This window comes from Notamacropus eugenii, chromosome 6 (assembly GCF_028372415.1).
Source record: "Notamacropus eugenii isolate mMacEug1 chromosome 6, mMacEug1.pri_v2, whole genome shotgun sequence".
Lineage (NCBI taxonomy): Eukaryota > Metazoa > Chordata > Mammalia > Diprotodontia > Macropodidae > Notamacropus > Notamacropus eugenii.
Window position 1 is genome coordinate 175,944,066 of NC_092877.1, and position 22,055 is coordinate 175,966,120.

The following is a 22,055-nucleotide window of genomic DNA, read 5'->3' on the forward strand; positions in this document are numbered from 1 at the left end:
ATAACAAAAATATTTTAGTTGAGCAAAGCAAATTCTCACATTGGTCATGGTAATATGCATGAAGAAATTTCAGATCAGACATTTCTTATAAGAAGGTATCAAGTGTAGACTATGGTTAGAAGAAATTTGGTGAAAGAATAAGATTTAGGATCATAACAGAATGGATAGATAGAATGGATTGGGGAAAGCCACTTTTAAAAAAAAAAGAACATGAAGATGTAATCATATTTGTAGGCAGATAGGAATGAATGGAGAAAAAGAAATGGGAGACTATATCAGTAAGCACCCCAACATGCTACCACAGGTTCTTTGATCTGCTTCTCTAAAAGAAAAGGCAACCTTTGAAACACAGGTATGAGAGAAAATCAAAATCAAAATTTCATAGAAAATACAGAGAAATCAAAAGTCAATAGACTCTTAACACGCATACATCTTTACAAGAGAGGGAACATCTGAGTTTCTCAAGGGGGTGGGGGGGGAGGAAGGAAGAAATGTAGGCATGTGGCTCCTTATTGGCTTCCCAGAGTCCTCTTCTGGACAAACACTTATGTCAGTAAGCCCCAAAGTAAAACCTCACCCTCAGAGTATTTATACACTTTTCACTGCCCTCTGGCAGTGAAACCCTCTGACCCAGTGTCTCAATATAAAATAAAAAAGGTACTTGGGACCCTCCTACAAAACAACTTCCCTAGTCAAGCTTTCCTCAATGGGCAGGCCCATCAATGGGTGGGAAAGATCTTCTTTAATCACATTCAAATGGAGGCATTATGCTTCTTGATTATAGTAAAACAAAAACAGCAAAAGATACTAATTTGATTGCCATCACAGAGATCCATGAAATAAACAAGATAGTTATTTGAACAAAGTTCTGGAAGAGGAGACAAAGAGTGGAATTAGAAATGCAAAATTATTGTTAGTGAGGGATAGGATAGGAATACCTTTTCCTCTGAGGAAGTTTGAAGAGTATAGAAAGGATCTCTTACCAACTGGCCTCAATCTTTCCTGTAAATCAGTTTTCTAGTCTGACATTTGTGTGTACGCATGGTGCATTGTGGGGTTATAATCTTGGTCCAGTAGTGATCGCGTACAGGAGAAATGAAGTGACATTGGAGACTTGAAAAAAGATTAAAAAGGCTTAGTACAGACTCTTGTGGGCAGTGAAATAAATAGTCAATGAGAGATAAATAAAACTTCTGAGATTTGATAGGTGGTAATAAAGAGGATCTTACTCAGGTTATGAACTGTAAATTTGTAGTGGGTAGAGTAATTTCAATGTCGTGACTATGTTTAACAACTCAGGAGCAGAAGTAAAGATATAATATTCTAGGCATTACTCATAATTGAGACTCCAAGTTTTTAAAGAATAATAGAGTCTTAAAGCATAGTTAAACTAATTCAAAATGTCTTCTTAAATGCTGAGAAAAAATAGTACAGATTTTCTGCTAACATCCCAGTAAGTCAGGGAAAACAACAGGATATGTGGATGCAGTTGTAAGTATGTTCATAAAAAGAGACACATGGCCAAAGATGAGGCTGCATGATGTAGTGGTTAGTATACTGAAGGACTTCCAAGTCAAGAAGACATTTCAAGTCTCTTCCTTCCGGCTCTGAATCTAACATCTTATGAAAGTTATTAAGGCCACCTCTTTCTTCTAGATATTTTTTTTTCTATTTCAATGAAATCTTAGGTGTCCACATATCTCCATGACTTGGAGATAAATGAAAATAAATACGCACCTATAATAATGAATCACACACAAAATTTCAGATTGCTGTTGCAGGAAATATTAACTTAATCAAAGAATTATTGAATTTTGGAGAATACAATCAGGAATTCTTATATGTGTAAAAACTGCACAGAACTATGAAAAGATGAAGTTCATGGAAAAATGCAAGAAGTTTAAAGAGACAACCATGGAAAAGAATAGTGGAAGAAAATGAAGCAAAATAAAAACTAAGTTAAAAAAGGAGGAATACTCTTAGTAGTTTGGTGATGGGGGGGAGAGGCAGAATCTTTGAAAACATTCAGCAAAGTTAGCAGCTAGCAATAATGTGGAAAGTGATAGTCTGTTATAAATTGTTCTAAGAAATGTTGTGTTCATGCCAAATCATTTACTTATTTTTCAACATTAGACTCTACTGAAACACAACTTTAGATATGCACTTCTATTTCCTTTCTTTGCCATCCAAGCAGTTTAACCATCTGTTGTTACTGAGCCACCATAGGTATTTGGAGGGTCAGGGAAAAGGGAATATTGTTATCTCCTACCATTTATCTATGTATTTAATAACCATAATTCTATTTGATATTCATGATGGAAATTAAAAGCCTTCTTCCATCTAATTTAGCTCAGTTTACCCAGGATGCATAAACTCAGTGTGTTAAATGTCTGATCATGTGACATATGTAAGTAGACATGCAAATTACATGCCAAAAGGATTACATTTTTTGGTCCTGTCCAGTTAAACCAAACTTACATAGTCTCATGTCAGTCTAAGACTATTTGAAATATAAGGAAAATTAATCAACTTAAAGGCAGTAATAGTTTACCATTTTAATTTAATTTAATTGACATTAAGAACTTACTATGTGCTAAAGAGATAAATATGAAAAATGACACAGCTCTTGTCTTCAGGAAGCTCCTGCATCTTTCTAGAAGTGGAGATAGGGAGGGCAGGATACAGATATTATAAGGTAAAGTGAGACGGAATTATAGGAAGGACTTTCACAAGCTGCTCTAAGAAATGTTGATGGAGACAGCACTATCAGCCACAATATTCAGAGAATATTGAATATGAATATGAAAGAGGTGGCATCTAATCTGAAATTAAATAAATTTTGACTAGGAAAAATGAGGAGGGAACACAGGCTATACAAAAGCATGGAAGCCAGAGAAAACAAATCATGTTAAAGGAGAAACTTTTTTCTTTAATTTGGCTGTAATAGTGTGTAAAGGGAGATAATGTGAAATGAAGCTGAAAAGGTGGGGTAATGATGTGCTTGCAGAGGGACTTGAATGCCAGGCTGAAGAGTTGTAATAATGGCTGTCATTTATATATTAGTTTGTGGTTTGCTAAGTTCCATAAATTTGTCATCTTGTTTGACTCTTAAAAAAACTCTTTGTTACTATTATTATAGTGTTATCCCTATTTTACTAGGTAATAAAACAGAGCCTCGGAGAAGTTAAATGACTTGCCCAGGATCATGTAGCTAATAGTGTCTCAGAAGAGATTTGCAAACACATCCCCTTAATTCAAGAATAGCGCACTACACAGCCTCTCTAGGGGAAGCAGAATGGTGAGACCTGTGTATTGAGGGGATTATTTTGACAACTATATGAAGCATGAATTTAAAAGAGGAAACAAGAGAACAGTTAAGAGATTATGAAAATAGTGCAGGCAAGAGATCAAAATGGGCTGTGCAAGAGAAGAAGGACAAGAGAAATATTAGACATAAAATCAATGAGATTTTGTATCAGATTGAATTCCTCTCTGAGAAAAAGGGGAAAACGTTTTCAAAAATAACAGTAAGATTTTAAAGCTTGGTGACTGGAAGTGTGGTGATGTTTTCAGGATATCCAGAAGGAAACATAGCAGGCATATAGAAATTCAGGTTCCCTATTCCAGGAAGAGCCTGGGGACATCGATAGGGATTTTTAAATCAACTGCCTGGAGATGTTTATTGAAGGAAGTGAGTGAATGAGATTATCAAGGAAAATATAGAGAAGTGAAGAGGGCCTAGAAAAAAGTGTTCAGAGAACAGGAGAAATATAATAAGCTATTTACACAAAACTCAATACTTCACTTTGAAACCTTTTTTCCTCCCAAGAGCGACCTACTTTCCTCAGACGGCCGATTAACCAAGTGATACTGGAAGAAGAAGCTGTTGAATTTCGATGTCAGGTCCAGGGAGATCCTCAGCCAACTGTTAGATGGAAGAAGGATGATACAGACTTACCAAGAGGAAGGTAAGAGAACTCCAAAGTGAAATTGGTTTAACTACGATAGCTGTGTGTCTATGATTATAGAAAGGTAGAATCCCAGAATATTAGATCATTAAGGATAGTAACATCATTTCATAGATGAACAAACTGAGGATAACAAGAGGAAATTATCAACCAATCAACAATCATTAACCGATGCCTATTATATTTCAAGTATTGTGATGGGAACTGGGGATACAAAGACAAAAAAATGAAATAATCCTTACTGTCAAAGAACTTACCTTCCAAGTGCAAATAACATGCATATATATATATATATATATATATATATATATATACACGTATATATATGTATATATGTATATGTATATATATATATAAAATAACGGAATAAGTATAAAATAAATAGAAAATATTTACATAAAAGTTGCTAGAAAGAGTGTGTCCTAACACTTGAAGGCATCAAGAAAGGCTTCATGTACAGGGTAGTACTTGAGTTGCATTTGCATAAAGTGATGACTTCTCCAGGTAGAGGTGATAAGGCAGTGCATTGCAGCTATGGAGACTAACCCATTGAGAGATTGTGATGTAGTTAGCATAGATCAATATATAAAGAAAAACTTTTGATATGATACCCACTTATTTGGGAAAAAAAACCCTAGGCCTTGAAAGCCCCATCATTAATGTGTTAACATGTGTGTATGTCTATATGTGTCTGTGTATATATATATATATATGTATGTAATTATATGTATACAGAATTTCATATAAAGACAGAGGGAGAAAGTTATATACACATATATGCACATACATATACACTTATATGGGTGTATATACATTCACGTGTGTGTGTGTGTGTGCAAACACATATACACATTTAGATGTAGATTTATATTTGTGCAGGCAAAAGAGCTGGTGTTATTTGTAATGATGATATACTGAAAGCTTTCCCAGTAAGCTTAGTGATAAAGGAAGAATGCCCCCTCCTCCTGTTATTATTTGACAATTCTGAACATCTTAATCATAGTAATAAGATCAGAAGAAGAAATAAAAATTGAACAAGAGGAGAAGCATTTGTCCCTCTTTGCAGTTGGTAAAATGGTTTGTATGAAAAATCCCAGAGGATCAAGAAAGAAAGTAATCAAAACTATTATTGACTAGAGAATATTATGAAGATGGAAAATAAATTTACAAAAAATCATTGACCTTTCTGTTCACTACAAAAAAAAAATCAGAAAAAGGATAGGAAATTCATTAAGAACAACTGCAGAATGAATATAATATCTGGAAGTTAACCCCCTCCCCCACAAACACACAAAACACACACATACATACACACACACTCTATAAAAACAGTTATAGAAATAAGGGAAGACTCCTTCCCAAAATATTTGGAGAAATGTTCATTGTTCATAACTATGTTATGTCAACATAGCAAAAACAATAATAAATAAGTTTAATGTTTTGCTAAACATGTAACAAAGGGTTTTGTTTATAGAATCAGGCAAAATATGTTTAGAAGCTGTCAGATCTCTCAAGTGTGTAACACCAATAATAACAATATTCATAAAATAGGAATGAAGGGATGGCAAATAGGTGGCTCAATGTACAGAGTTCCAAGCCTGGAGTCAGGAAGATCTGAGTTCAAATCCAGCCTCAAACACTTCTAGATGTGTGATCCTGGACAAATCACTTAACTCAGTTTGCCTTAGTTTCCTCATCTGTAAAATAAGCTGGAATAGGAAATGGCAAACCACTCCAATATCTTTGCCAAGAAAACTCCAAATGGAGTCATGAAGAGTCAGACATGAATGATCAACAATACCGAAGAATCGAGGGAGCTTAATGTTTAAAAGTCTCAAATTTGATTACATAACAGTAATGGTAAAAATCATTTGGTACTAGTTAAAAACAGATATATACAACTTTGGAATAACTAGGATATGACCTAAAAGCAAATCATCTATCTTAGCATTAGATGTATCCTAGAACACAAAACTATTAGAGAAATGTTATTTTTTCAACAAAAGAATCTGAGAAAACTGGAAAGCAGGATAGTGGATATTAGAGTTAGATCACAATCTTGCCTTGTATACAACAGGAAGCTACAAGTGAATTAGCAATGTAAATATAAAAAGGCCATTATCATTGAACAATAAAAGGAAGTGAATGGAAACTTATATCTTGAGCAACTCTGATTTATAGGAAAATTCATATGAAGTCAAGAGATAGCTACAAAAGACCAAAAATAATTTCTATTAGATAAAATTTGTCCAAATAAAACCAGCATTTTTTTTTAAATCAAAATAGAAGCTCCTAATTGGAAGAAAATTTTTTTTTTACCGCAAACAGCTTTTTTACAAGTCAAACATTCAAAATATATTTGCAGACTTATACCAAAAATGAACTATTCCATAATAGATGAGCGGTCAAAGGACAAGAATAAAGAGTTTTCAAAGGAATTGCAAACTACCAACAATCATACAAAAATTCCACAAATCACAAATAGAGAACTGGAAATTATGACAATTCTGACGTTTCATGTCCACCAAATTGGAAAAGATAGTAAAAGCTCAAACTAGAAATGTTGGAAGAATTGCAAGAAAAAGAAGTTAGCAATACATTGTTCTTAGAACTATAATTGATCCATCTTTTCTGGACAAAAATTTTGAACAATGTGAGGAATGTTAATAAACTACTAAACCATTTGACACAACTATCTTACTATTGAACACAGTACTGGAGCTTGATGTTCTATGAGGTGGTGGTGAGGAGGGACTACAGTCCAAAGTGTGAGAGACAGCAAAAGCAATGGCATGGAAATAAGAGATTAAATGTCAAAGGGAATACAGAGAACAGCAAGTAGTCTCTAGTTTGACAGGTACATAGAACATTTGAAGGGAAACAAAATGTTATAAACATAAATATCATTAGGTTGGATCCAGATGGAAAGTTTTAAATGCCAAAAAAGAAGATTTTATATTTGATTCTAGTAGCACGAGGGAGCACTTGAAACTTCATGAATCAAGGCATTCGCATGGTCAGACCAGAATATCAATCTGGCACCTGTGTGGAGGATGGATTGGAGAATGGAGAAACCTCAGTAAGAGAGAACAATTAGAGGTGCAAAAGTCCACATAAGAGAAGATGCAGACCTCTCTGTAGGCAAGGACTGTGTAAGGGGAGAGTGAGATGTGGTAGGAGAACTTGAAAGAGTTGACAATATGGGACATGATGGAAATGGAAGTTTTGAGATTGGCACTGCTAATGTGGATGACTGAAAGTATTATGATGCTTTTGATAGATATATGGAATTACAGAAGGGTGGAAAAGCCTAGGAGAAAAGATAATGATCCTATTTTGGACATGTTGAGCTTGTGTTGCATAGGAAACAAACATTTTGAAATGTTCAATAGTCAGATGTGCTTAGGACAGAGACAAAGTTTGGCTATATAGATGTCTTCTGAGTAAAACACTTAATTCAGTGTTGTATTTATATCCAATATTTGACTTCTCTAAAAAGTATTGATTTATAATAACCATCATAATAAACATGTATAAAATTATTGTATAACAGTTTTTTGTCCCATGTAGGTTTCTCATTTTAAATAATTGATTTAATTATTTTAAATAATTACATTTTAGTTCAGACATTACATATGGATTTTGATAAAATTATTTGGAACTGCTAAGTTTGGGTTCCTTTTATTGATTTCAGTTACCACAGAAACCAGTCATGGTGAGAAGTTAAAACTTTCACATGTTTTTTATTTTTCCTTTTTAAAAAGTGTGTCTGAGGAAACACAAGGAAGAAGCTTTGAATGTAAAATGTTGCATTATATACTTGTTTTTTAAAAAAAAGTCAAGTATACTTAATACATATTTTTTTTTATATTTTGAATTTGGAATGATTTTTTGAATATTCAATTCAGAATAAAAATCTAAAATTTAAAAAAAAACAATAATATATGTTTAGATTTTCCTACATTGGTGACCTTTGCATAGTTCCAACCCCTGTGAAATTCAGTTTTTCATTTGTGAAGTGGTTCTTGCAACAATCTCCATGTTTAGGTGCATTTTGAGTTTCAAAAGATATATGTGAAAAATATTTTGAAAATTGTTAAGCAGTATAAAATGAAATTCATTATTATTCAAAAGGTGATCTTTTGAATGTTTTACTTGAATGGAGAGTGGTAGTGAAGAGGGTCTAGAACTAAGCAAGAGAGGAGGAAAAGAAATAGCACAATTTTTTCCAGTAAAACCAAGCTTCTTCCAGAAACAGAAGTCCTTATATTTTTAACAACCACCTACTTCCTATATACATGGAATACTAATTGAAGTTCAAGCCTGCCAAATAGCAATGAGAAGTGCATGGTGAGCATGAATAAGTTGCCTAACAACTCAAAAGAGTTGTTATGCAAGAGGATTTACAAATTAGAAAAAAAAAAAGTCATCAGAGAATTCACGACTAGAATAAAGATGGACCTGTTAGTCTGTGAAAGCCTAAAGGAGCTGATTAAAAAGCCCACAGTAACTATCCAATTACCACAGCAGCTCTTCCAAACCTTTCCAACCCTCCCCAAATCTCCCAGGGCTACTTTTTGCCCTCATCCTCTCAGATTAGGACCTTGTCTCATATTTTAATGATAAAATTGGGGTCATTTGCCTTGAGTTCCCTCTTATCTCACCTCCTCATCTCGTATCACCCAGATGCCTTCTGCCACTATCTCTGCTTTCACTCCTGTTTCATAGAAAGGAGTCCCTTCTCCTTGCCAAAGCTCACCCACTTCTTCAGCAGACTGTCCCCTCTATCATCCCCACATTCTTACTTATCTTCAATATCTCCCTATCACATAGCGCCTTCTTTGCTGTCTATAAATACACTAGATTTCCCTTACCCTAAAAAATTTCATTTGATCCATCAGTCTTCACTAATTATCATCACATATCTCTCCTGTAGATATTTTAAACTCCTTGATACGATCTTCTACAGTACATTGACATCTCTCCAATTATGGGAAGAGAGGTTCTTCTGTATCTAAACAGTATGTCATTGTTATATCTTCCTGTGGACAGTATACTATTTATTGTTAACAGAGTATATGGTACATTTTTTATAATAAATGCTGTTGAATTAATAGAATACTTGAATATTAGATTAATGGAAGAACATTTTTATCAAACGTTAAGACTAAAGCATACAAAAATTCATTCTAAAAATGTATGTTTTAGAGACAATGACTATAGGATAAAGAGTTCCTTTTTTATATGTATGTCAATGAGTCTAAAAAGTCCATTAAATTCTGTGGCTAAAGTAAAAAAAAAAAGTATAATTGAGTGTAATGTGCCTTATTCCAGACAACTAAAGATGAATAGGAAACCATTCATTCACAATGTGAATGCATTTGACTGAAATAGTAGGCCCTATTTCACCAAAATAAACGTGCTTCACAGGTTAAATTAATACAAAAACATTCAACAAAATCGTGCTGAAACTATGAGGTTAAAAGATAAAGAAATCTATGTCCTGAACACAACATTGGAATTTAAGGATTGTAAATTTTGTTGTCATTATTACTATCCTGCCACCTGAATCAGAGAAGTATGAGAAAAAATGAATACTTTTATCAGAATATTTTCCCTTCTCTAATGATATTTTAAAGAGTTTATTTTTCTTTCTTGAAATAAGCACATAAAAGTTACTCATTCATAGTGAGATGAAAATAAAGCCTTTCATGAATGCCAGTGGTAGTTTTTTAACTGAATGTGGCCTGAATCAACAACATTGACTTTGCTATAACATTTAACCCTTGAAATAAGGAGAGAGGGCTATTGTTCTAATGTAAGCTATTGTGTGATGGGAGGTTGTACAGACCATGATATTTCTTTGGCTTACCACTGACTTAAATTTGAATAAGATTTGTATTGCAGTTCATTTTTTACCAAATTTCTAGGGAAACTTTGGAAGTCAACTGCATCATCTAAAATTATTTAGTCTGTAATATATGGTTTCCCTCCTTCTCTTGGATAAAAGGATAGATTTTCCATGAAAAGTTAGCATTTGTAAAACATTCTAGTAACATTTTAAACTGTCTCATATGTAAAAGATTTTTTCCAAGCTTTCACTATTCAGAGAGTAGTTTAGAATATTTTTTACTTGCCTTCAAGCATTTATGTCTCTATTTTTCCCCTGATAGATTCTGAGAACCTGGCTTTGTTCAATGAACATGTCTTCAGTAAAATGTAAGGAGGAGCGAATTACCCTTGTGGAGCTAGTTGTGCATGGGTGTAAAAATCATCTAATGCCAAGCAAGACTGGGTGACTACAGCAGTGCTCACAGGGGGTGCACTCACATGTAGTTACCCCCAAATTTCCTTTTAGAAAGAAACTGCCAGACTTATTTCTTGTTAATTCTTTTTCTAGATACAAAGGGAATTCATGGTATGTTCTATAATGTAAGAAATTATCAAAATTGTGGAAATTGTCTGATCACTTTATTGGTTACCTCTTTTATTCTTAAGTCAGAGAGCTCACAAGCTTTGTTGAAAAATCACTGTTATAGGCTATTTATTAGCAGTAGCATAGAAAACACAAATAGCAAAATGAAATCTCTCCCTTTCTTCTTCATCCCCCATACCTTCATACTGTTGGGAAGGGTAACTGGAAGTTAAATGGTTGGGCAGTTAAAAATACCTGCCTCAATCTGCACCAAGGGAAAAAAAAAGAGGGTCAGGGGGTGAAGGAAAGAGAAGGGTAGGGCAAGAGAAAGGAACTGTGAACCAGACTTTATCTCACCAACTTTGTCTGATGATTTGGCCTCTGTTGTGGGTCCTGGCATGGTCTGCTCTCACTCTTACCTTTCCTTATCCTCAAGTTGGCTCATTTGTTTCTCTCATCTCTTACTGTGGTCTGGTCAACACTTGATTTCTACTTCATAGGTTATTATTTCTGCTGATATCTTCCTTTGGAAACACATGGACCTCATTCCTATTCCCAAATTCCTTTGACAGGCTTGGCAAAAGAAACATAAAAAGGGATTCAAACATACTTCTTTCTTCTTCCATAATCTTAGTGGTTTCTCCAACAGAAAGAAGTTCCCAGAAAATCAGAAGCCTGGAAATTTGGGGAACTCTGAGTGAGGTGTGCTCTCCAGTACACCTAAATTTCCAACACATCCTCCCATGGCAATGATTCCCTGGGAGGAGCTATTTCTACACACTACAGAGAAATTGTTACCAACTTGTTATGCTTGTCCTTCATTTTCTAAGAAGACCATGATATTAGAGAAGTGATGACATGAGTTACACTTGACTTTGTTTTGAGTCAGGGAGGGCTGTGCAGGTCACCAGCCTCACTTCTCCTCCAAAGCCATCTGAATCCAGTGACCAGATATTCACCAGGACGACTGGAGTTGGCCCAAGATGCAATGGGAGAACTTGGCCTTTTTAGGCTAGGCTTTTTCATGTACTCACTTATAGGGAGGTAACACCCATTGAGTGAATAGATCTCTTTAAGAAGTAGTCAGGGGATGGCTCTTTTAATGAGTAAAAGAAAAAATAACTAAATCAAACTGGGAGGGAAAGAGAAACTGATAGCATTGATAAACACTCTATGCCAGACATTAAGTGGCGTTTGGGCAGGGACCTATTGTTGTCTAATCTATGGACTTCAGGGTTGGGTAATGACAAGGAAAGAAGAAAGGAAGGAGGGAAGGAAGGAAGGAAGGATATCTAGCCAGCAAAAAAGAAAGGGGAGAGGCAGACAGAAGGGAAAGGATGAGCTGCATTACCCAGCTAGCTATGTCCCTACTTAGGCAGCTTGATCTACTCACAGGTTGTGTCCATCCTTCTTTTTGAGTGGAGGGCTACAAGATGGAGAAAGGAACTCATCAATTTAAAGAGGGCTCGGAGGCCAGCATCTGTTCATTTCTCTCCAATGGCACTCTTTGGACTGTGCACTTTCCCAGCCCCCTTATTCCACATTGTTTTCTATGTTACATATTATTTCTGATTAGAAGAACATTATACTGAGAAAATAAAAATGATTACTATTCCTTTAGGAAAAAAGATATTAGTTTAGAAGTAGTAAGGTTTGTAAAGGGCCCTGGGCCTGAAGTCAGAAACTTCAAATCCAGTCCTAGAACCTTACCACGACTGTGACCCTGGGTAAATCACTTAAACTCTGTATTTCAGTTTCCTTGATTATAAAATAGAGATAATAGTGACACTGACCTCAAAGAGTGGTGAGAATCAAATAAGATAACATTTGTAAAGCACAGTGCTGGGAAAATAGACAGTACTTAATAAATGGTTTTCCCTTTCCTTCCTCACTTCCCTATGGTGATTTTCTTTTAAATTTTTGGTTGGAAATTCTTTCCCTCTCTCCACACCTATTGAGGAAGCAAGACACATGGTGCCCATTGTACATATAAAGCCATAGAAAATATTCCCCAAAGTTCATGTTATAGAGGGGAAAACAAGAAAAGTAAAGAGAAAAAATATGCTTGACTCCTCTCTTAGAGACCAAAGTTTTCTATCTGGAGCATTTTTCAAGAATTCTTTGGAAATTTTATGGATCATTGTATTGATCAGTATTGTTACAATATTAGTGTCACTGTTTACATTATTTTTCTGGTTCTGCTCACTTCACTTTGCATCAGTTCCTTTAGGTCTTCCTAGGCTTTTTCTGAAATTATATCCTTCATCATTTCTTTCAGTTTTTAAATCATTCCCCAGTTGATGGGAATCTCTTCAGTTTCCATTTTTTTGCCAGCTTTAAAAGAGCTGGTTTAAATATTTTTGTACTTATGAGTCATTTTCCTTTTTCTTTGATCTTTTGGGGTACAAACTTCATAGTAGTCTTGCTAAGTCCTTTGGACATAATTCCAAATTATTTTCCAGAATGTTTGGACTAGTTCATAACTCCACCAATAGTACATTAATGTACATATTTCCTCACATCCTAGTATGAGACAATACTTCAGAGTTGTTTTAATTTGCATTTCTGTAATTATTAGTGATTTAGAAAATTTTTATGTGGTTATAGATAGCTTTGATTTCTTCTAAAACCTGCCTCTCCCTGTTCCTTGGCTCTTTATCAATTTGAGGAGTGTGTCATTGGGAGCAGCATAATGAGTAGAAAGGAAGAGGAGTAATAGAAGGGAATAAACATTTCTTTAGTATCTGCTGTGTTTCAGCAACTGTGCTAAGCACTTTACAAATATTAACTCATTTGATGCCCCCTATAACCTTTCAGGGTAGGTGCTATTAAAAAAAATTACATTTGAGGAAACTGAGACAGACAGAGTTTTAAGTGATTTGCCCACAATCACACATGGGGTAAATGTCTGAAGTCAAATTTGAGTTCAGGTCCTCCTGACTCCAGGTCCAGCACTTTTCCCACTGTACAAGCTAGTGACTGATAGTAGGACACTGGACATGGAATCAAAAAGAGTGGAGTTCAGATAATAGTAACCTTCAGCCATCCCTGCTCTTCTTCTTCAAGCCCAGGTAAATCCTATCATTTAGCTGCTCTACCCTACTCCCAAGTATTTGGTTATAAAACCAAATAATGCTGTGAGACCAGATCATGAAGTTGTTATACTTGGGTGTCAATCAGCCCATTCTGTTATAGGGAAATCTTTTTATTCATCTCTTATATTTTACCACATTCTGCACAGCATCTGTTTAAAATCTCTCTTTTGGTCTCAAATTATGTCACTCAATCTATTCTCTTGATTTCTTCTCCAGTCTCTCAGATTCCACCCTCTCTGTCTCCCTTGTTGGTACTTCAAATGAATAGTAAGTTCCTGATATTTGCAAAACACAGTGCACCACCAGTCTTAACTCTCTTTAATGTAAGTGTCCCCCAAATAACTGTCTTTAGTCCTCTTCTGTTTTTATACTTTACTTAGAGATTTCATCCATTCCCATAGACAACTGGTCTTTTCCTCAGCTGACTCCTCAATCTAAACCTCTACCCTCAATATTTTCCCAAGGTCCCAGTGCCATATTTCCATCTCTTTCTGGATATCTCTCCCTAAAAATCCTTCTAGCATTTCAAGTGCAACATGTACACAATCAGTCTCATTATCTCCCCTCTAAAATTTGTCTTTCTGTAATTTTCTATTTATCTTGATAGCACCTCCATCCCTACAACCACTTGGGTTCATAATCTGTGTTATCCTTGACTCTGACCTCTCTCAAAACTTCACATCCAATAAGTGAATTCTGACTTGGAAATATTTCTGGGCTTAATGGACTTACTGAAGCTGCTGAAGTATGAGAGTATGCAATGCACCAAGTCTTTGACATTTACCTAGTTTATGACCAGAGCAGGAAATATACATAGCTACACCATTAAAAAAGAAACAACAAAGATAGTTGGAGCAGAAACACACCTTTCTGACTCTTCCTGTATCTTGCTTACTGATAACTTAGACGGGGGTGGAGAACCTACTGCCTTGAGGCCATATGTGACCTTCTAGGTTCTTGGGTGTGGCTTTTTTACTAAGTCCAAGTTTTCAGAACAAATCCTTTTATTAAGGGGATTTGTTCTGTGAAGTTTGGATTCTGTCAAAGGGCTGCATCTGAGGACATTCAGGGCCACATGTGGCCTCAAAGCTGTAAGTTTCCCACCCCTGGCCTAGACAGAATCTCTTTCCACAACTTCTTTCCCACACCTTAAAATGTGAAGACTATCTGTTCTCTTCCTTTTCTTTATCCCTTCCTATACTGACATTTTAATCTGTTTCCTGACAACCAAAGTTGATCTCTACTTCTCTCCCCACAAAAAGCTCTTCTTTTCTCCACCAATCCTTTGCTTGTCCTAATCACCAGAACTTTAAAGAGATGATTAGAGAACATCTAGCAAAGGAAGTTTTGGACCTAGTGAATTCCAGATATCTCTGGAACATCCAGTCTGAGATGTACAATATGTAGGTAGAGATGTGAGAACAATTCTCTCAAGATTTATTCAGAATACACAGCTTGTATAGTGAATAGTGTGTTGGATTTGGAATCGAAGGAACACCTCTGGAGGAGTAATTGTGTGTTATAAATATATGACTTTAGACAAATCATAACCTCTCTTCTCTGTGTCTCAGTTCCTTATTAGAGGTATTTGAGAGGTTTGGCACAGGTGAAATCAATAGTATATGGCAGCACATTGGATATGAGAAGGGAGAGATAGTGAGGAGTTGAGGTTGATGCCTAGATTATCAACCTGGGGACTGGGAGGATAGTGGTATTAATTTGAATGTTTTGAAGGAGGAGGGTTTGAGGGGTGGAAATGATATGTTGAACTTTGGACATATTGATTTTAAAATGTCTACAGGGCATTCAGTTCAAGATATCTGAAAGGCAGTTGGAGGCAAAAGGAGGGAGATTCCTAGAGATGTTCGGGCTGGATCCAGCCCTAATTATAAATGTAGAGATAGTAAAAGATATCCATGGAAGTTGATGAAGTCATCAAATAAAACACTATAGAGGGACAAGACAAGAGGGCCTATGACAGAAATGTGAGGAAATTCAATGGTTAGATGGCATGACCTAGGTAAGGAGCCAGCAAAGGAGACTGAGAAGGAGTGATCTGATATAGGAGTGGGAAACCTGTGGCCTCAAGTATGGCCCTTTGACTGAATCCAAACTTCACAATACAAAAGAATTTGTCCTGCCTCATTTCTTTTTCTTCTGGTTTTGTACATAGTGCTCAATGGTAGGGACGAATAAGGAATTGTTCTGTACAGGTGTTTCAGCACTGACCTAGAGTACTTTTTTATCCTCATGGAATCAAAGTACCTAAGCATAGCTTCAAGAGAAGTGCCCCAGTTCAACAGATCATATCTCATCCCTATTATATACACACGTAATATGATGTACAGTATGTATGTGCAGTTGTAGAGGGATAAACAAATACAATTGCCATTTGGAGGTGAAAGATATCAAAACAGTATAATACAATGGGGAAAGTACTGAATTTGGGCTATAACACTGGGTTCAAATCCCAGGTCTGTTTCTTATTATTTATGTACTTTTATGTATCTGTGCCTTAGCTTCCTCATCTGTATAATTAAGGATTTGGAAGAGCTAATCTTTGAGATCCTTTCTATCACTAAATCTGTTATTTTATGACTTTTCACTAGGAAGAGGGGAGATTGGGACAGGGAATATTTCATTTAACAGAGAAAATTAAACTTCTAATTTGTTTATCCAAAATTACTTACAAGAATGCTTTCAGGAGGAATATTCAATTAGCTACTTAGCTTCTGAATTACTTTAAATCTTTTTTAGTAGTCTGTTTTTAAAAAGAGGAGACAGCATGAGCTATGATGATAATTATAATTATTGCAGAAAATAATTTTTTCATCTTGTTCCACAAAGTTCCAATATAAACAACTATCCTATTATTCCTGTATGTTGGTGTGTATAAAAACTATTTTTGTAGTTAATTTAAAATATTAGATTGTTGCTTATTATCTTTATGCTTACTGGAAGCATCCTTAGTATAATAGCAAAGAGAATGACAGGGATGATATTTTATCATTTTTCCCACATAATTTTGTCTCCATGGTTAGAAAACTTTTTGTCTCATGCCTCCCATTAGTAGGCAGCTGGTGGCATAATGGATAGAGTGCTGGGCCTGAAGTCATGAATACCTGAGTTCAAATTCAGCCTCAAACACTTACTAGCTGTGAGACTCTGTAGAATGGGAATAATAATGTGACTTGAAGATTATGAGTATTTTCTATGGTGACATCTATTAAAAATGTCATCAAGCTTTTATAAATCAATGATCTAATTGCCATGGCAGTTATCTTTATTACTTTCTTATCCACCTCTTTCAATGAAGTTCAGATAAAATGGCTCTAGAACAGACTATCCTGTTTATTTATTAGCATTAAATTGTACAGATTATTAAAGTCATTAATTTTGTAGGTGAATAAAAATAGTAGGCTACATGCTCATATTTTATAAACACACTCAAAGCATCCTTCTTATAACTTGGAAAAGACAAGAGGGCTGATATGGACCTTCTGGTGTTCTCACAGTACAATCCAAATATCAATTTAAAATCATTGGAGAAAAATTCTGTATAATGAAAGGGTCCTTTAATTTATTTTCTGATAGAACCACATAGCTTGGTGTGTACCAAGTGACTAGATGTTCTGTTTCAGTGCCCTTTCTAACTTGGAAAACAGAGTTATTTCTTTTTATGAGAAATGACAATGGATTTAAGCCTTAGCTTAAACCCTCTCTCTGAATAATCCACATTTTGTATCACTTATTCTTGCTGTTGCCATTTGGGTTGTATTTTTAAAAGAGCACAATTGTCCATGTGAATTTCAAATACTCTAGCATTCTCACTTTTACATCAATATGTTTTGTATATTTGTAGCACATGAACAAACCATGAATGAAGAACTTAGTCAAAGACTTTTTGGTAATCAATAAGCATTACAGAACTTCTGGGAGACTTGGAAAATTATCATTAAATCAATATTAAGTTGTGTGTTATAACTTTGGGACTTTTTTGGCACATCATTTTTAATCTTCAGGCAATATATTCTTTTATACGTTTGTAAATTTATGTGTATGTGATACAAGTAGTGACAGCTTTGTTTATTTGCAGAAAAGCTGGTTTCAGTCATTTCACTTGAAGCAACTCCTGTTATTCATTATATTACTAGTTCATAATCTTTCCATTTTCCATTTTGATTCAAGTAGCATTTTCATTATGTTGGAGTACTTGAGACCATATGGACAACCTGAAATTTTACACAACCTCCTTCTCTCTCCCATAATTTCTTTATATAACAGCACATATAGAACCACTACTGCAATGAGTGAGGCTTGAGCCCTTGTGTTCTTTTAATCAGAACCCTCTTAATTCTGGTCCTGTGTGTATGTACAGTCTAGATTCAATCTTGGAGGAAACTATCTTGTAACAAGGAGGTCTGTCTCTTTTTTCTCAAATCTCCCACTCTTGCATTGCAAATGCAAGATGAGCATGTGGGATTGTGTTTTATTGCAAACCCATGGGTTGTGTTAGCTAGTGTGTGTGTTCATCCTTCATTGCCAAAGAAGACCATGCCATCAGAGAAATGATGACATGATTTGCACTTGACTTTATTTTGAGTGAGGGAGGGCTGTGCAGGTCACCAGTCTTCTCCTCCAGAGCCATCTGAATCCAGTGACCTAATATTCATAAGAATGACTGGAGATGACCCAGGATGACACAGTTGTGGTTAAGTGACTTGCCCAAGGTCACACAGCTAGTGAGTGTCAAGTGTCTGAGGTGAGATTTGAACTCAGGTCCTCCCGACACTTGCACTGGTATTCATCCACTGCACAACCTAGCTGCCCCTTGTTAGCTAGTACAACCTTGCTACAAGGAGAATGGTGTTTTGTTGGAGAGTGTAGTGAGTTAAACATTAGTTCATGGAATTTCTTACCTTCTTTCACTCTTTGTGTCTTAGACATTGATATAACTGAAATTTCTTTATTTTTGGTAAATAATTTCAATTCTGAAAGTAATAAATATCAGAAAAATTAGTCCTCCATCTTGTTGGTTATGTAAGCCAGAAGTCTCATGGGATGGTTCACGTAGATCAACTCCCATACATTGAGTTCTACTCTAATCCCACCTTTGCAACCTTTAATTCTCAAACTCCCGAAGTAAATTTTTGATTAATGTTGGGTTTTTTTGCTACTTTAACTCATATGCCCTTAAATTTTTGACTTTTGCTTGTAGCTGCTGATCAAAGAAATCTAGATTTTTTTTTTTTGGTGTGTTTTTGTTTTCTGGATTCTATTCTGTTTTTTTTTTTAATTGACTTTAATTGGGCAATATGGTTTTCATATTTTCTATTCTTCCTACCATTTAGATATGTCCAGTATAGATGGCGACAATGATTGTCTATGATATTTCAGACCTTAATAATAATGGAAGTGATATTTCCGTGTTGAGAACTCTTGTCCTTCAAAGTTTTCATCCCCACATCCTGACTTCCAACACAGATGACATGCAGCTATGCAATTCTGTTTTAGATACAGAGTTCAGGAGAAATAAAGCTTAGCAAATCTTCCCTTTGAACAATCTCAATATTTATTTGAAAATAAAAAAAAAAAACATATTTTAAGTGATTCAACTTCTACATGCAGTATTTATTTATCATTGTTCTTTTGCATCTTATACATAATCAATAACCCAGTGCCTTTTTCCTAAGTGACATACCTTTAGAATTCTGGTAGTAATAATTCAACAAAACTTAATTCTGAAAACATTTATTGAACATTTAACAAGGCACTGTGCTATAGAGCTAGAGTTATATAGTGGGTAGAGTGCAGAGTTTAGAGCCAGAAAGACATGTTCAGATCCCACCTCTGAGCCTGAGCAAGCCAGTTAACCTATTTTTGCCTCAGGAAACTCTCTAAACTTTATATACTAAATGATAGGTGGGTTAAAATTTGTTGATACACAAGGGATATAAAGATTTAAAATGGTACCTTTTCTTGAGTTTATATTCTAATAGAAAGAACAAGAGATGCATACAAACGAGCATGATGCAACATAAGAATGTTTTAGGGGCAAAGGAGAGATCAATACAAAGTGTGTTAAAAAATTTGGTGACAGATCACTTTTAACTGAGAAAGCTTTCAATAGGCAGAAATGAGTAGTGAGTTAATTCCAGGAATAGGGGCAGGAGGGCAGCCCTCATGGATCCACAGAGGCAGAAAATGTCAAGTTGAATCAGGGAAAGAGCTAATAGTCCATTTTTGCTAGAATAAAGTATGTGAAGTGAGTTAGTGTAAAATAAGGTTGGTGGCAACCAGTAAGAGGAAAGTGTCACAATAACGATTTTGCACTTTATCATTTTGAAAATAAGAAGCCGCTAAATATCTTTTAAGTAGGACAATCACATTGGCAGATCTTTATGCTATTTTGGCAGCTTTGTAAAAGATGAGTTAGAGAGAATAGTACTTGGAAAACAGTTAAGAATGTTTTTACAAAATCCAAAGAAGTGGTGATGAATCCCTAAACTAGAATGATGGCAGCAGAGAGAAGAGGAAGGAGGAAAGAGGTATAGAAGTATAACTGACTGGTAAACAATTTTTCATGAGAGCTGAGTGAAGGAAGAGTTAAAAGTGACTGTGAGATTTCAAGCCTGGAAACCAAAGGAAGGATGGATTTAGTGGGGAATATAATAACGAGTTTGGTTTAGGATATATTTAGTTTGAGGTGTTAGTGAACATTTAAGTATGTGCAGAAAATCTGAGATGGAGAATTGAAGCTCAGGGGAAAAACTGGGGATACATGTATAGATCTGAAAATCATCTACATAGAAGTGACAATTGAAATCGTAAGAAAGAATGAAATTTCTGGGAAAGAATATCTAGAACAGGAAACTTTAAAAGGCCGAGGATACAGCTTTTGGAGTCACTTGTGCTTAGGGAATCTGAGTGGAGCATAATAAAACAAAGGAGATTTAGAAGTTAGGAGAAAACTCATGAGAGAGCAATGTTATATTTATTACTGATTTTTTAAATTCTATTGTACCATGTTTTCTTCTCCTTAATTGAGTACCTAAAAAGTTAAGCAATGTGATAAAAATACAGAAGCTTATTTATAAAGTCTGTGCAGTATTCTTTGGGCAACTTTGAGCAACTGCCCCCCCCCCCCAACTCATGTACACAGTTTGAATCCCCTGAGAGGTAGCTGCTCCTGACTCAAGGTATTCTGTGGGTCCATACTCCTCAAACTCCAGCTCACAAGCCCTACCAATGTGTTGGCCTTTCAACAGTCAGTCAGAGGTTGCAACGAACTCAAAGAAAAATTATTTACTGAAATGGCATGGCAAGAAACACAAATGTCTTTACAATAAACCTGGAATAATCTCTCCCACACATAGATCCAGCATTAACAGGAAGAGTAGGCAAAAATAAAGCCAGAAGTAGAAAGACAATCACATAGGAAATGCATATAGCCAAGGCATCTGAGGCTTCAACAAATCTCATCAGGTTTCTTCCCATCAAATTGGTCTGATAATATTAGTGGTTGATGGCAAAGGTTATGTTAAGAAGAAACTCCTTACACAGGAATTTAAATTTACTAGGCAAATCTGGTTTCCTTGCACATAAAATGAATTTGTAGGAACTTACTATAACACTACTAAGCATAAAGCAAAAATTAATGTGAATCAATTTAACAATTTAGCTTTCAGAAGCTATCTGAAAGGACAGATTTAAGATGAGACTGCAGTATAGAAACTAGAATAATTTTTCATAGTATGATTCTTAAATGTATTAAACTATTTTTTTCTAAAATACTAATAACAACAAAATAGCTACTGTTTATATGGCAGTTTAAGATTTACCAAATGCTTTATGTATATTATCATTTTGATTTCAATATCTTTGGTCAGATAAGTAGATATTTAAAGCATTTTTTTAAAGTGAGATCCAGTATTTTTATATTGCTTTAATTAAGACAAAAAATGGCATTTGCTACAAAAATGGTTTTGGAAGCAATCATAAATATCTCAACTATTAACAAAAAATATCTAAAAAATTTCTTAAATATGTACTTTGCTAACAGAAAAAAGTTAAACAGGCCTCTCACCTTTTGTTCCAAGAGAGCAAAAAAAGAATATTATGCTTGTTTTTATACTATTCAAAACAGCATATAATAGCTGACATTTTATGTAGCACTTTAAGATTTTCAGTGTGCTTTACATGTAATGTATCATTTGATTCTCATATGATTCTGTAATGTCAGTATATTTCGATAAGGGGCATTATTATCCTCATTTCCTTTTCCCAGATGAGAAAATTGAGGCTGAGGGAGTTTATGTGACTTGTCCAATGTCATACTACTAGCCTCATATGCAGGTGTTACAAAAGAGGTATCCTATAATGGAAATATGCACATATACATATAGCTATACATACATACACAAACACACATATATGGACATAACCAGAAAGTTGAGAGGCAACATGAGGAACCCCAGCATTTGAGAAGCTGTACAGAATTTCAATGCATGGACTTTTTTGTAATTCTTTTCTGTAAATCATTGGAAGAGGCATTTGAAAAGACAATACTTAATTTCC

General features: G+C 35.1%; 1 protein-coding gene across 15 annotated transcripts in view; it reads left to right on the forward strand.

Annotated features, from left to right (window-relative positions):
- Nucleotides 1-22,055, forward strand: part of ROBO2 (roundabout guidance receptor 2) — an 820,467-nt gene that overhangs the window by 539,240 nt on the left and 259,172 nt on the right. For all 15 annotated transcript variants that reach the window (XM_072621616.1, XM_072621613.1, XM_072621611.1 and 12 more), the window contains exon 5: nucleotides 3,830-3,968. In XM_072621616.1, the coding sequence (XP_072477717.1) occupies nucleotides 3,830-3,968 (139 nt within the window). The remainder of the gene's footprint in view (nucleotides 1-3,829; nucleotides 3,969-22,055) is intronic.